This window comes from Muscardinus avellanarius, assembly GCF_963383645.1.
Source record: "Muscardinus avellanarius genome assembly, chromosome: X".
Taxonomy (NCBI): domain Eukaryota; kingdom Metazoa; phylum Chordata; class Mammalia; order Rodentia; family Gliridae; genus Muscardinus; species Muscardinus avellanarius.
Window position 1 is genome coordinate 18426087 of NC_137792.1, and position 16769 is coordinate 18442855.

Consider the following 16769-nt stretch of genomic DNA (forward strand, 5'->3'; position numbering starts at 1 on the left):
GTGCTGTGTTGGCGCCGCTCGTTGTGGCTGCCACTAGCCACCCGAATGGTTTAAGTATGGCTGGTGCAACTGAGGAAGTGAATTTTAAATTTCAATTTTTAACCAGGCACGGTGGCAAGCAACCCCGTAATTGCAACATTGGGAGGTTGAGACCGGAGGACTGCAGGTTTGAGGACAGCTTCAGCAGTGTAGCAAGACTCTTAAAGAGCAATTTAGAAAGACACTATTTCAAAACAAAAAACAGGGCTGGAGGTGTAGCTCAGAGGTAGAATGCCCCTGGGTTCCATCCCCAGTACCAAAAAAGAATGTAAATTAATTTTTTTTTTTTGGTGGTACTAGGGCTCCTGGAAGCCCTTCTACCTCCGGGCTACACTCCCAGAACTATTTTTACATTTTTATTTGGAAACAGCGTCTCCTAAGCCAGCGCGGCTGGCTTCGAACCTGCGCAATCCTCCTGTCTCCGCCTCCCAAGCGCGGGGATTACCAGCGTGCGCCACCACACCCGGCCTAAATTTTAATTTTTAAAACAATATTGAAATACCTACTTGTGGCTAGTGGGATTATATTAGACAGGGCAATTGTCTACAGCCATTTCATCTATAGAGTTGTTTTAGTTTGGTTTGGGCACTGGAGTTTGAACCCAGGAGCATTCTACCTCTGTGCTACACTCCCAGCCCTGTTTTATTTTTTATTTAATTTTTTTTTGTGGTACTGGGGGTGGAACCCAGGGGCTTTTCTACCTCTGGGCTACAGTCCCAGACCTATTTTATATTTTATTTGGAAACAGGGTCTCACTAAGTTGCTGAGAGCCTCACTAAGTAGCTGAGGCTGGCTTTGAACCTGTGAGATCCTCCTGTCTCAGCCTCCCAAGCACTTGAATTACAAGTGTGCGCCACCACGCCCGGCCCTATTTTATTTTTTATTTGAAACAGGGTCTCACTAAGTTGCTGAGGCTGGCTGTGAACCTGTGATCCTCCTGTCGCAGCCTCCCAAATACTGGGATTACAAGTGTGCGCCACCATGCCTTGCTCACTAATTCTTATTTATATTTATTTTTTACATTTTATTTTGAAAAAGAATTTCACTGAGTGGCATAGGGCCTCACTAAATTGCTGAGGCTGGCCTTGAACCTGCGATCCTCCTTTCTTAGCCTCCCAAATACTGGGAATACAGGTATGTGTCACCATGCCACATTCATTAATTCTTTTTAAATGAAAGTTTACATATCAAATATTTTAGTTGTATCTAATTCCTTCATCAGAACTCTCCTTTTATGAATAGAGTACAGAAACCTCGTGGATTAATTCCTTCTCCCCCACCACTCAAGAAAGATCATAAAGTTAAGGAGACAGAATTGTTTGGAGGGGACAGTACAAGTCATCCCTACTCTAAGCATCTCTGTTTTCCCACATTGGTTAACGGAAGCTGAGATTCAGTCAATGTGACATCTTTTCTAGAATACAAGTTATGACAGGCCTAATGTCTATTTTAACTAACACCTACAGATATTTTCAGATTTTACTGTTTATTTATTGGTTGGGACTTGGTTTCTTAAAGAATTTGATCCCTGAGTATACTTTGGTGTTTTCTGCTGAAAACATATCTTGATGGGAGTCTTCTGATCTAATAGTTCCTGCTGGACCCCTGCAGAAATTTCTCAAACATTTAACTCCAGTAGCCAATGTGGACTCCAGCACAAGAGGATTTTGTATGTGGGGCGGGGGCATCTTTTATAGTGTACCTTTTTCTCAGGAGTTCTGTTTATTAACAAAGGCTAATTCTCTTTGGGTCAAATATCAAGGTTCTTAAATATGAGTTTTATCACACCTTAGAACTTGCTGTTTTCCCCTTTGAGAACATGTGTGAAGCGTCATAAAAGTCAAGAGTAACCAATAGCTCTACAGTTTGTCAAGAATGTGATGTGTGGAAAAGCCAAATATTGTAGTGTATGAATACTATGTATTCTAAAATTGCTTCCCTTGCTGACTCTAACCCTGGCTTTCTGGAGCCCGGGCTAATGTTAGGACTGTAGTCATTTCAAAGGGCTAAACCTCTCCAGATGGACTTAATGGAAACCCCTAAACTGGGCGCGGGGAGGGCGTGAGCAGAGTTCCCAGAACTTCGACATCTGCCTTCACTATTGACATTTGGGCCTGATTTAGGACATCCACCTCCATCTGTCGGTCTCCAGCTGATCAAAGGAGCTTTTCCCCAAAGATGGAAAAGTGGTTGAAATGGCTACTTCCCAAAGTGTAGGAGCCCTTGAAAAGCATTCAATAAGTGGTGAGATAAGAAAGGTGGGTGGAAACTGAGAGTTTTTGTGCGCAGACTCCGAGCGCGCAGGTTCCAAGTGTGGGAGTGAGGTCACCAGTGCGGCTGGCTGTGGTGGCCCTGGGGGCTGGGGGCCACCTCTCCAGCTCTGACTGGTCACTCAGTGACAGCAAAGGGACATTGCACACTGCTTCACAAACCAGAGACATTTCCAGAAGGAGGAGACCCCAGAAGCCATTTCCTACAACGCCTTCATTTTACAAAAGCTGACACTGAGGCCAGAGAAGTGGAGTGGTTTGGCAAGTTCACAAAGCCGATTCAGGGTCCCGACTGGCTCCCAACTGACCTCCCCTCCAGGTGGGTTTGTTCAGGACTTATCTTTTCAATCGAGATGGGACACACCTGTAATCCCAGTACTTGGGAGGCTGAGACAGAAGGATCGTAGGTTTGAAGCTAGCACAAAACCGTTTCTGAATAAAATATAAAAAAGAGCTGGAGCCAGGCGTGGCGGCGCACGCTTGTTATCCCAGCATTTGGGAGGCTGAGACAGGAGGATCACGGTTCGAGGCCAGCCTCAGCTACTATGTAGTGAGGCCCTCTGCAACTCAGGGAGACCCTGTCTCAAAATAAAGAATATAAAATAGGGCCGGGGGTGCAGCTCAGAGTCAGAATGTCCCTGGGTTCCATCCCCAGTACTGCAAAAAGGGGGGCTGGGCTGGATACCCACACAATGGAATTCTACTCCGTAATAAAGAACAAAAAGATGTCATTTGTAGGAAAATGGGTGGACCTGGAGAACATTGTGGTAGGTGATATCAGCCGGTCACAGGGAAGGGTCGTCTGTTTTCTCTCCCATGCGGAAGCTGGGGAGTGATCGAGATCTGAATGGGGACTCTTGATAATGGCGAAGAAACTTCAGTGGAGCGAGGGAGGTGGTCTAGGGGAAGGGGCAGAGGGAGAGAAAGAGTCAATGAAGGCACGATTCCCATTGATATTATGTACATATGTGAGAATACCGATGCCACCCACAGTACCCTGTATGGGGCAGGGGAGGGGTGGCAGGGAGCCGAGGGGCGGCTCACCAAGGGCTGTGTGCACGGATGTCCCTCTCACGCTGAGACCTGGGAGACTACAATGCACCAACAAACATCTATTTTAAAAGGAGGAGCTGGGGGTGTAACTTAGAGGTCAAACCCCCCTCGCTTCAATCTCCAGTACCACACACACAAACACAAAAGTCAAGATGTAGCCGGGCGTGGTGGTGCACGCTTGTAACTCCAGTACTTAGGAGGCTAGGACAGGAGGATCCCAGGTTCACAGCCAGCCTCAGCTACTTAGTGAGGCCCTCTGCAACTTAGTAAGACTCTGTTTCAAAATAAAGAATAAAAAACAGGGCTGGGGGTATATCTCAGGGGTAGAATGCCCCTAGGTTTAATTCCCAGCACTGCCAAAAGAAATCATCAAGATGTGGGTCATCTGAAAACCCCAAGAGTCAGCCCTGGTTTGGCCCAGGGCAGAGCCAGGCCTTCTTTTGGAGTGCTCACCTGCCCGCCAGCCTTCCTTTAGAGGGCAGAGCCAGCCAGCGGGCAGAGACAGCTGCTACTGTGCCTGCGTTTTTCCACGCTGAGCTACAGCTCCCAGATTGGAACACCCAACGGCACACTTCAGAAACACGACAAGCCAAAGTGCAATTCTGCATCCCTTTATTTATAAACGAGTTGGGAATGCCATGTGCTGTTCGGGAGCAGGGGTGGGTGGGGACAGGGCTCGGCGGGGTAGGGGGCTGATTCCAGTAGTTTGCATTATTCAGCACCAGAACAAATACTTGGGCATAAAGTCGTGCTTTAACCCAGACGAGTCGTTGTCTTCTTGTCTTATATGTACAGCAGAGTCTTAAGTATGTATGCTCTTCTTATGGCTTTGTCCCTGGATACATCGCAGTGACACAACAAAAACTAGAGAGGAGGAGAATTGCAAATGCTTCGTGAGCGATTTCTTTTTTTCTGTTTTTAATCAGGCAGGCAGGACTAAGGCTGAATGGAGCCTGAGGAACAGGCACCTCTCTGCTAGACAGGGGCTCGTCTCATTCATCTGAGCCAGTGACACCATCTTGCATCTCCCCCTGGGGTATGACTGGGTGTTAAAATGAGTCCTGAGGACCGAGAGAAAAGAAACCTATGCTCTTCCTGCCTCCCCTGCTTCCAGGATGAAACCACAGTATCTAGTAGCCTAAAGCATAGAGCAAAATCCAAACTCCCCAGCTGTGTCTCTTGCAACCAAGGTAAGTCGGAGCCAGGCCGCATCTGTCCTGCTCCTTGGCCTTTGGAAGTGTGATGGTGGTGTCACAATTCCACCCCTGTTGTAAGCAGGGGTCCACATTTGATCCCAGGGTCCTCGGAAAGGGGAGGTAAAAGTGCCAGAACGCAGTAGCCCGAGAGACGGGGGCCTGGCCTGCTAGCACATGTCCGCTGACCTCGGAGGTGCGTAGCAGGTACCCGTCCTCTCTCACCTGTTAGGGGCCAAGTTCACCTGGAAGGGGCTGACGCTACCACCTCCTGCTCCCACCCTTCTTCAGGCTCGTGCTTTTCGTAACCTGCCCCGACCACAATCCTAAATCGTGGTCCTCTAGCCTCCCTGGGTCTGAAGCTTCTTTCTCTTCCTAAAAGAATCTTGATTTCCGTCACTTCTGTCTACTCCGAGTTTGTAGCATACTTTCTATATTTTCCATTCCAGCCTTAGCACACTCTTGGCCGTGGCCAACAGTTGGCTGGATGGCCCAAACAGGTGGGACCCCAGCACCTCCTGGGTGTGGGGCAGGGGGGCAGGGGATGAGAGAGACCAAGAGATGGCCAAGAAGCGATGAGCGCTGGATCACAGAATCCTCCCCACTCCCTCCGCAGTAGGCCGCGGCCTCAGGAAGGTGGCAAGTGGTATCGTGGGCAGAAGGAAGACATTATGGGTCATTTTGGCCCGTTTCTAGGATATCTCAGGCACTGGTCATTTCCAAGAGCTGGCAGCTATGGTGGCACTGTCCGATGAGCCACATACGTGGCCCCTGACTTTATGGTGTGTAAGGCCTGAAAACCTATAGTCAGCCTGATAGAGTAACCCCACAGCTTGCCTAAAAGTAGGGCTCAGGTGAAGGAGGCTCATCTATCTGCCCCGGGCCAGGGAGTAAGGGCTTTGAAAGGCCTCAAGAGAGACTGTCACACACAAGATGAGGTCGTGAAATGGGTGGGAAGAGCAGGTTTCCTTCATTCCCCTTTTCTCTCTCCAGGAGCGTCTTTTCTGGTTTTCTCTCTCCATCTTCTCACCACCTTCCCTGGCCCAGCTGGTCCTCTAGTCCTTTCACTGCTACAAGTGTCAATCAACTGAAACGCAGGCCTGCGACACCTGCGCAGTCTGTCCTAGGGCCACAGTGGAAGGCAGAGGCCCAAATGGGCCCGAAGGGAGGATGGGGTCCTGGCCTGTCTCTGTGGAGCAATGCTCTGCAGAAAGAACTCTCCTCCTCGCCAGCCATGTTCCTGCCAGCCTCGCGCCCTGTGCGAGCACTTTCAGAGTTCTGCAGCAAGCGCCAGGAACAAAGGGCTTTGAAGGTGCTTTAGCCACCTCGTTTGGCTTTCCTACGAAGACCAGGTGGGCAGGGAGGTAGTTTGACCCTAACATGAATGGGAAAGACATGCCACCTCCTTCACTGGTTGCCCCCAAAAGGCTGGTTCCTAAGGCCTCTGAAAGAGGCGCTCCTGACCCAAGAGGTGCCTGGTCGGCCCACAAGCAGCTGGTTGGCACCCCTGCGCTGTCTGGCCCAGCTCTGACTTTCCCAGGATAACCAGGCAGTATCTACTTCTAGCCAAGAATTTACTTCTAAACCTTGACCGGCCCTGCTTATTGTCTACGTGTCACTAGGGAGCAGTAACTTCAGATGACCCCGTGGGAATCTGCTAGTCTTTGTCCCATTCATGAAACCCAGGGCCAGAGATATCTTTAATGCTACCTGGACCAGTCGAAGAACTTAGCCCACAGTTCTTTGCAAAATTCTTCCGAGCCCCCCCTTCACCCCAAAATGTTATGAGAGGCCATGAGAACAGCAGTGATTTCTGCTTGGGACAAAACATTTCTACAGGGATCTGACATGAGCTTTTTGACCAAGTGCCCAAAGTGTCAAGGGAACCAGATGGTCCTTCAGAGCAAGGATTTCAGCAGGATATGAGCGGGAGAGGAGTGCATCGTAAAGTGCCACCACCACATATTCATATTGCATATGGTCTACACCCTGGGGCGGCATATTTGGAGCATACATAGAACAGTTACGTGCAGGTAGCACCCCCTATCGGTATACTATGTGTTTGGTACGTCAAACTGTTACTTGAGGTCTAGGAAACTGTTAATGGGTCAGAAATGGGAAGAGCCATTCCGTAAGAGCATCCTTTAAGGAGAAGCTTCAGGAGACATTTCTCATCTGCCAAAGTTGGAGCCAAAGCAAAGCAGCTCCTCTTTTTTTTTTTTTTATACGGGATATTTCTTTTTTTCTTATTGCAGTTCCTACCGATTAAGCTAATTTCTGGAAAACAATAAAGTCAAACCAATAATGAAAAGATACAGCCAGGAGCACATTAGGCCTGACGCAGAGTCCCCGACAACTCCATCCTCTGAAGGACAAATTAAGGTTCACACTAGGTCACCTTTCACATCTGACCCAAAGCGCGGCTTGGGCTCTGAGCCGCCGTCCTGGCCCTGGAAAGAGTTGGTGCGTCGCCACGTTGGGTCTGAGTGGCTGAAGTCATCTTTGACGTGACTCTCTTGGAAGCACTTTGCCACCTCTATTGCAAATGACTTGGTCCTGGCAGAGCTTGGGCGGTAGGAGGCAGCGGGCAGGGCCCGTATAGAGCCGGAAGTAGCAGGTCAGGGAACAGCCGCTTCCACGGGGGGCTTACTTGATAGGGATGGGCGTACGGACCAAAGCAGAAGTCACCCCACTCGGTGCAAAGTGAAGTAGAGCGATCAAGATGACGCTAAGGTGTGTGCAAGTTGTCCGGCTGGAACCCTCCATGCCCAGCCCAGGCTGGGCTGCGTGGGCCAGGAGGGAGCACGGGTTCTGAGCCCTTCTCCCAGCAGAGCTCAGGGTCTCCCTTCAAACACCACCCAGGCGCCCCGGGCCCCCACCTCCCCAGCCTGCGTGGTGTGGCTCTTGCCTGCGGCCGCCTTTACTTCTCATCCTCGTCCCCCTCGCTCATGCTGCTGATGGAGGCTGAGGCCGCTTTGGGCGAGGAGGGAGGCGAGGTCTTGTTCGGGAGCCATGAGAAGGTGGGTGACGGAGAGCGGGACGGAGACCGGCTCCTGGTCGGGCTGCTCACGGGACTCTGCTTCGGAGATAAGGCTTGTAGCATCCGGCTGCTCCTCTCCTGGAACATCTGCTTCTGGAGAGACATTGGAGGGAAGGCAGCGGTCAACAGAGCAGCCTCAGGGGATGGAGAGCCCCAAACGCCGGGGCCCAAGACGGTCCGTGCTGTGCGCAGCTATGAGTGGCGGAGAATTAAAGGAAATTCTGAGACAGCAAGATGTATACGGAAGGTTACAATCAGCCAGGTATGGTGGTGCCTGGACAGCAACATAGTGAGACTGTTTCAAAAGCAGACAAAGATTTTAAAAGGCTGGAGGTACTGCTTAGAGGTATAATGCCCCTGCGTTCGACCCACAGTAACACACACACACACACACACACACACACACACACACACTCCAATACCTGCTGGTTCTTGGGCCTCTTTCTTTCTTCCATCTATACAGTTTAACCAAGTAGCTGTTATTGTTTGGTGCTGGGGATTGAACCCAGGGGCATTCTACCTCTGCGTTACCCCCGTCCAGCCCTTTTTAATTTGAAACATGGTCTAGCTAAATTGCTGAGGCGCTCGCTAAGTTGTCCAGGCTGGCCTTGAACCTGCAATCCATCTGTCTCAGCTTCCCAAGTACTAGGATGACAGGCGTGAGCGACTCTGCCTGGCGCTGAGTATCTGCTATTGGCCAGGCAAATCATAATGACCTAGATTCTGAAGGAATAGGGTGGATCAAAAGGAAACCTCTGTCCCCATGCGTATGAGGAGGAATCAATCACACACTCAAGTAGGTGGCGCATGAGATGAGACGTGCGGATCCAAGCTGGGGTAGAGCGGCTGAGTCACAAACAGGGCGCTCACTGGAAAAAAGTGCTACTTGAGCAGAGACGCGGGAGGGACCCCGAGTGGGAATCATCCGCATTCCAGGCTCAGAACCCCAAGAAGGGAGCATGCCCTGCACCGGAGGAGCTAGCAGGCCTGAGGATGGCAGGGAGCAGGACTGGGCGGGAGTTGGGGATCACTAGAGAAGCAACAGGGGGCCGGGCCACTGAGGGGCTTGGAGGCCATCTGGGGAGCCCTGTCTCAGTGGGAGGAGGTGCGCGCAAGCATGTGCAAGGGACGGGGAGCTCGAGAGCTGTCTGCCCGGAGGATTTGGAGAATAGGTGGGAGAAATGACACGTTGGCTATTTCACACAGGGCCTTCTGTGAGGAAACCAGAAACCTTTGGAAAGTTCTGAGTAAAAGAGTAACAAAATTTGCTTTGGGTTTTCCATGGACCACTCCAGCGGCCGTGCTGGGCCCAGATCGTGGCAAAGCCGCTGCAGGGCAGGGAGACCAGTGGAGAGCCTATCGCAATAAAAACCTGAGATAATATGGCACCCAGCCTGGGGTGATGACTCTGATGGTGGTGGGAAAGGGTGCATTCCCAGTACAGTTTCTCCATATTTTTTTATTAAGGTATTACTAAATCACCCTTTCTCATGCATAGTAGTTCTGTAAAGGTTTTTTCCCCCTTTTTTGGGGTGCAGAGAATGGATTCCAGGGGCATTCTACCTCTGAGTTACACCCCCAGCCCTATTTTATTCTTTTTATTTGGAAACAGGTTCTCGCTAAGTTGTTGAGAACCTCACTAAGTTGCTGAGGCCGTCCTCGAACCTGCGACTCTCCTGTCTCAGCCTCCCAAGTACTGGGATGATAGGCATGCACCACCACACCCAGCCCAGTTCTGTGAGTTTTGACTAACACAGATAGTTGTGAGACTGCCCCGCCATGATCCAGACACATTAGAGTTCCTTCAGCCCGCAGGTTTCCTAAGGACCCATCGTAGCCGCTCTCTCCCAGCTTCTGGCAACAGATCTGCTTTCTGTCCCTACAGTTTTGCCTTTGCCAGAACGTCATCAAAATGGAACCCTAAATCTGACTCTAGCTATATTCTGAAGGCAGAGCCAATGGGGACATGTGGCATGTGAGAGGAGAAGGAATCAAGTGACTCTAGTTTCTGGCCTGGGAGACTGCAAAGTGGCAGTGCCATTTTCTGAGGATGGGTGGTAAAATGAGGTTTCCAAGCCAAGCACGGTGGTGTACTATAATCCCAGGACTTGGGAGGCTGAGATCAGAGGATTGCAGGGCCGAGGCCAGCTTAAGAACTGAGTGAGGCCCTTACCAACTTAGCGAAACCCTGTTTTATTTATTTATTTATTTATTTATTTATTTATTTATTTTGTGGTACTGATGATGGAACCCAGGGACAGTCTACCTCCGAGCTACACCCCCAGCCCTATTTTTTATTCTTTATTTTGAAACAGGGTCTCACTGAGTTGTAAAGGGCCTCACTAAATAGCTGAGGCTGTCTGCGAACTGCGATCCTCCTGTCTTAGCCTCCCAAATGCTGAGATTACAAGCATGTGCCACCATTCCTGGCTTGAGACCCTGTTTTAAAACAAAAAATTAAAAATAGGGCTAGAGGTGTAGCTCAGAGGGAGAATGCCCCTGGGTTCAATCCTCAGTACCGCAAAATAAATAAAAGAAAAGAAAAGAAAATAGGGACGGGGTGTAGCTCGGAGGTAGAATGTCCTTGGGTGCAGTCCTCGGTTGTAACCACTGCCCCACTTGGTTTCCCAGTGTGGGACGTCAGGTGACTTTTGTCCAAGATTTCCAGAATGGCCTTTCCCTCACAACTGTTCTTCAGCCTTCTGGGAAAGCCAGCTCCTGCCTCCAGGTGCAACCAGCCTACCTGGTCTCCGGCCCTGTGCTTGCCACTCAGCCCCGACCCCGACGCCCGCTCTGCGGACTCCTCAGCCATCTGCCTGGTGGGGCCCGTGGGCTTTTGATGGCTCCTAGCTGAGCCTCAGTCCCAGCAGCTCAGTCCAATCTTTTCATCCTAAACTCGCCTGGAGAGCCAGTTTTTTTCCTTAAAAGTGAAATATCCTTTATCCAATTCTGGAACCCCAAGTGGTTTAGATTTGGGGTATTTTTTATTTTGGCATATTTGCATACACCCAATTTGCATAGAGACACATTTGCATATGCATAGCTTGCACATACATCTCCCTTGGGAGTGGGACCCAAGTCTGAACACAAAATTCACTTGCGTCTCATATACACCTTGTACACGTAGCCTAAAGGTAATTTGATACCATATTTCTGGCATGCCTGCCTTTTGCCTGGAATCCATCACTAGAGGTCAGGTAAGAAATTTTATATCTGCTCAAGAAGTTTCAGATTTCAGATTTTCTGAATAAGGACGCTCAGGCTAGCCTGGTTAGACTTCGCTTGTTATTTTGGTTCTTCCTTCTACAGATCACTGTGGAGACCCTCTGGGGATCGGGTGCTATAGAAAATACAGGGGAAGCAGAAGGCAGAGATAAAGGGGGTGGCCACGTATGGGCTGGGTCTTCAGTGATGCACGGGAAGAGGAGCTGGACAAAGAGGTTCCCTGTGGTGCTAGTCGCTTGATGTGAGGAGAACCCAAACATCTATGGGGTGGCAATAACCACCAGATAAGGAGGCTGGACTACCTCTTTTTAAGCCCCTCTACGATTTTAATCAACGGGGAGGTATCTGATTTGTGCTTTAGAACCATCTTCAGGCAAGAGCACAAAAGCAAAGAACCAGAAAGGAAGACTGATATTTGATTCTATAAAAATTAAACCTTTTGTACTGCAAAATCACTCTGAGAGGCCAGCATGGCGACCCACGCCTATAATCCCAGTACTTGGGAGGCGGAGACAGGAGGCTTGCAGGTTCACAGCCAGCCTCAGCAACTCAGTGAGGCCCTCGCAGCTTATTGAGACCCTGTTTCAATAAAATAAAATAAAATAAAATAAAAATAAAATAAATAATAAAATAAATAATAAAACAAAATAAAAAATAAAAAGAGCTAAGTTCAGAGGTAGAATGCCCCTGAGTTAAATCCTCAGTACCTCTCTCCCAAAAATCACCATGAGAGAAGATGAAAGACAAATGAAGCTGGGTGTGGTGGCGCGTGCTTATTAATTCCAGAACTTGGGAGGCTGAGATGGGAGGCTTGCAGGTTCACAGCCAGCCTCAGCCACTTAGGCCCCCCGCAACTTAGTGAAAGGCTGTTTCAAAATAAAGAATAAAAAAATATGGCTGGGGCTGTAGCTCGGAAGTAGGATGCCCTGGGTTTAATCCCTAGGACTGCAAAAAATAAAGAAATGAAAAAACAAGAAAGAAAGACAGATGAAAAAACAGGGAAATTTTTGCAACATTTAATTACAGGGGCTGGAGGTTTAGCTCAATATTAAAGCTCCTACTTAACACACAGAAGGCCTTATGTTCGACCCCCGGCATCACTAATAAATAACTACAAACTCTAGTACCTGATATATAGAGATCACACAGAAGATAAAAGCCTTATTGAAAAAAGGCATATGGTATGTGTAGGTAATTCACAAAAGGAATTTATAAATATGCTATAAAATATGTTCAGCATTAATAGTAATCAAACAAATGCAAATGATTGAAATGAAACACGTTTATATACTGGATTGCTAGTGCTTATTTTATGGTACTAGAGACTGAAGTCAGGGGCATTCTATCTCTGAGCTATACCTCATTCCTATTTTATTTTAAAACAAGGTCTCACTAAGTTGCTAAGGCTGCCTTCAAACCTGAGATCTTCCTGTCTCAGCCTCTCAAGTACTGGTATTAGAGGTGTGTGCCACCACACCCAGATGGATTGCTAGCTTTTAAAAAATTGTAGTGGCTAGTGTTAATGAGGGTGGAGGGAAAGGGCCATGCTTGTGTTACTGCTGGGAGGAAAAGATAGTAGCACCTTTCGGAGGAGTCGTTTGGCAATGGCTGTTTTTTCCTTAGGAGGTAATCAGAATATAAGTAAATATCTATTGTGTATCTAGACATTCACTGCAGTGTCGTAGCAGACAAAACTGTAAACTTGGACTGGGGTTGTAGCTCAGTGGTAGAATACCCAGCTAACCTCCACAAAGCCCTGTGTTCAATCCCCAGCACTGCAAACCAATAATCAAAACTGCAAACTCCCTAAATAGGTTAGGAAAATTTTACACAACTCCAAGATGATATACTAAGCAGCTGGTGAAAATCAGTTTCTTCAAAGATGTTTAGTAATATGAAAAAACTGCTTATGAGTGATTGCAAAATCTAATGATTTTTGAATAGCATGTTCTGTGTGCTTTCAATGTTATAGAAGGTATGTATATAACATATATGAATAAAACATTATAGAAGGTGTACATTTAACGCAGGAGGAGAAAAGATTTGGGTGAAGGGACTACAAGTGATCTTTAGTCTCTTAGTCTTTGGTTTCTAATAAGCTATAATGAATGCAGTTGGCCCTTCCTATCTGTGAGTTCCACATCTGTGGATCCAACCAACTGCAACCCCAAACAGCAACTGCAGATCAAAACTGGCCTCTGTGCCCAACATGGCCAGATCTTCCTCTTCAGCATCACTGAACAGTATAGTCTAACAACGATGTGCATGGCACTTACGTTGTATTAGGTAGTCTAGTCTAGAGATGTTGAAAGTATACTGGAGGATTGCAGAGGTTACATGCAAATATTACACTGCTCACGTAGAGGACTTGGGCATCTGCTGATTTCGATATCTAAGGGAAGTAAGTCCCGGAACCGACCCCCTGCAGATAGCAAGGGATGGCTATCTATTACTTTTATCATCATAGAAAGGATTTTTATCATCATAGAAAGGATTATGGTAGAAAGTAAGGAATGAGAACTCAGATCACGTGTGCAGGGAGATCAGGCTGAAGGCAGGCATTGCGATAATGACACAGACGAGAACATACTGAGACCTCCAGCTCATTCATCAGCAACTCCTGCAGGCATTTATTTTTCCTTCCAAAGCTCCGGCTCATTGACTTTTTAGACTCTGAAGTTTCCTTTAGCAGCTAGTACAGAGAGGACTCGTTGATGGCTAGGATCCTTTTCTGATTTACAATTCCTCGCGTCTATGAATACGCTGATTATTTACCTTCCATTACAGGTACGGAAAATTCTGCCCAAAGACATCCAACCTTCCTTAAAATCAAACGGGAAAAAATTAGCACAGTACAATAGCATTTCCCTAGATTAAGCCCATTTATGAGACAAAATCAAATGCCAAAAGGATCGGGTGGCCTATTATTAACAGCAACATTAAAAAAAAGCCTTGAACTTTTAGCAGGCACTTTAAAATATGTGTTTTTATTACTGTAATCTTTAAGTATATTTTTAGTGGCAGCCATCAGCCCTCCTGCTGTTAATGGATTGTCAGCATTTCCATTAGAAGCCCACTTTCTAAGAAATCTGCATCCTGTCTACTCCAGTTTGAATCAGGCTCATAACTGAGAATATTCTGCCTAAGGGGATGAAGGAATTTGAATCCTTAATAATAAACAATGGTGTCACACTTCATAAAATGCGATCTCCATGCAAACAAGTCCAGGCCTGGCTTTACGGGCTCTCTGATCTGTTTCTGGCGCATTTGGAAGGGTGGTTCCCTGAAAAGGAGCTGAATTAAATCGGGTCAGGAGACAGTTTGTAATGAGCTTCCTGGGAAGAAAAGCACTTTAGAAATATAACAAATAATGAAGACCATGGCATGGCATTTTCAAAGAGAAAGAGATATTTAAATTCAGTCTTTTACTGTATTAAGAGGTTTCCATTTATAAATTTTCCCCCAAGAAAATAATCCCATTTACAGTCCTGTCCATATGAAAGTAATTTTCTATTTCCCTCCCACAAAGTTTTCCCTTTTAAGAAGTACTTAACATCTACTGAGGCAGTAAATGTCTTGACAAATGCCTTTAAAGGTTTTAGCATTTCAGATATCTGCTAAGATATCTGCTAAAAGGAAATGAAAAAAAAATCCTAGTAGGATCTGGGTTGGACCTCTGGTAAGCAAGACCAGGTTGAGAGAGAGAGAGAGAGAGAGAGAGAGAGAGAGAGAGAGAGAGAGAGAGAGAGAGAGAGAGAGAGAGAAGGGCTGGTGCTTCAGTTCTGAGCGAATTGAGAACCAACAACATCAACACCAACAAACACAACAGCAACAACTAAAGGTACATGGTGCCAGTATGAACCAGTTTGATCCTCCCAACAACCCTATGAAGTAGCTAAGCTGACTCCCCATTTGCAGAAGATACATGGCTCAGAGATGCAAAGAAACTTGCCAGAGGCCACCCAGCGGGGAAGAGTCTGTGCTCCCGAGCACCTCTTTTGTAATTAGCCACTTCATAGTAAGAAGCTTGTAGTGCTTATTAGCATTTTACTTGTGCATTTGTTTAAAGATAAATGTTTAAAAGCCAACTGTCAAAAAGTCTCAAGTGTGAAATCTGATTCAGATCCACAAACTACACTGGATATCTCTTTTCTAGAAATCAAAACAATCTTTAAAATTAGCGGTTCCTAAAATGAGGATGGCTATCATAAAAACAAAACAATAAGCTGGGCACAGTGGCGCACACCTGGAATCCCAGTACTTGGGAGGATGAGACGGGAGGATTGCAGGTGCCAGGCCAGCTTCAGCAATTTAACAAGACCCTCAACAACTTAATGAGACCTTGTTTCAAAATTAAAAAAAAAAAATAAAAAGGGATGGGGATATAGATTGGAGGTAGAATATCTCTAGTGAAGTTCAATCCCCAGCCCTACCCCAGAAAAAATAAAACAATAACTGGTGGTGAGGATATAGAAGAATTATAATCTTATGCACTGTTGATGAGAATATAAAATGGTGCAGCCACTGTGAAACACAGTATGAAGTTTCCTCAAAAATTCTACATAGAATTGCTATCTGATTCATTAATTCAATTTCCATGTTGTAGCAGTCTTTTAAGAGCTGAATAATATTCCATTGTGTGTATGTATGTATAAATTCTTGTTTATTCATTCTTCTGTTGATGGATACTTGAGTTGCTGGTACCTTTGGGCAGTTGTGAATAATGCTGCTATGAACATTCGTGCTACATACACATCTGTCTGTGTCCCTGCTTCCAATTCTCCTGGGCATATACACTCAAGTCGAATAACTGGATCATATGGTAATTCTATGTTGACATTTTTTTTGTGTGGTACTGGGGATGAAACCCAGGGACATTCTACCTCCAAGCTGCACCTTCAGCCCTATTTTTTATTCTTTATTTTGAAACAGGGTCTCACTAAGTTGTGGAGGGCCTCACAAAGTAGCTGAGGTTGGCCACAAATTTTCAACCCTCCTGTCTCAGACTTCCAAGTACTGGGATTGCAAGCATGCGCCCCATGATGATAATCAGATGGCACATGCCTACTTTGTTGGCATACAATCTATCAGATTGATGGACTAGGACAAGAAGAAATTACTGGTCTAAAGTGAACTAAAAATGTGCATCTGATTTAAGATTTTGTGTTCGCAGCTGGGCATAGTGGCGCATGCTCATAATCCTAGTACTTGGGAGGCTGAGACAGGAGGATCGCAGGTTCAAAGTCAGCCTCAACAACTTAGCGAGGGCTTCTGCAATTTAGTGAGACCCTATTTTCAAATAAGAAATAAAATCGGTCTGGGGGTTTAGCTCAGAGATAGAATGCCCTTGGGTTCAATATCCAATCTCTCTCTCTTTCTCTCTCTCTCTCTCTCTCTCTCTCTCTCTCTCTCACTCACACACACACACACACACACACACATTCTGTGCTTGCATGGTAAAATCAAATAGATCCACTTCATTTTAAACAGGAAAGAATTCTATTTTCAGAGTCTATGAAGGAATAGAGGGCAGATCATTAAAATGATAAATAATATTTTCAAAACTAGCATATGTGCTGGGTGAAGTGGTCCAAATCGGTAATACTAGTACTTGGGAGGCTGAGATAGGAGGTTTGTAGGTTCACAGCTAGCCTGAGCAACTTAATGAGGCCCTCAATAACTTAGAGTTATTTCAAAATAATAAAAGCAGCTGGGGTATAGCTCAGAGGTAGAATACCTCGGGTTCCATCCCCAGTACCACACATAAAAAAAATACATATATATCTGAGGGTTCAGTAAATGAAATCTGCCTATTGAATTTGATTCACCAAGTATGAATTTATAATCAACAACTTTATACCAGCACCATAAGCAATAAAAGGCTAATGATATATGTACAAATGTTTCTACATACGATGTGTATATATAATGATGAATATATACAGATGT

At 46.5% G+C, this 16769-nt stretch overlaps 1 protein-coding gene across 1 annotated transcript in view; it reads right to left on the reverse strand.

Moving 5' to 3' along the window:
* Positions 1-7475: 7475 nt before the first annotated feature.
* The window catches only part of PCYT1B (phosphate cytidylyltransferase 1B, choline), a gene marked incomplete at both ends in the record, with an annotated part of 86773 nt that continues 77479 nt past the window's right edge, over positions 7476-16769 (reverse strand). Inside the window, one exon of the mRNA XM_080719559.1 lies at positions 7476-7688. Within this exon, the coding sequence (XP_080575685.1) occupies positions 7476-7688 (213 nt within the window). The remainder of the gene's footprint in view (positions 7689-16769) is intronic.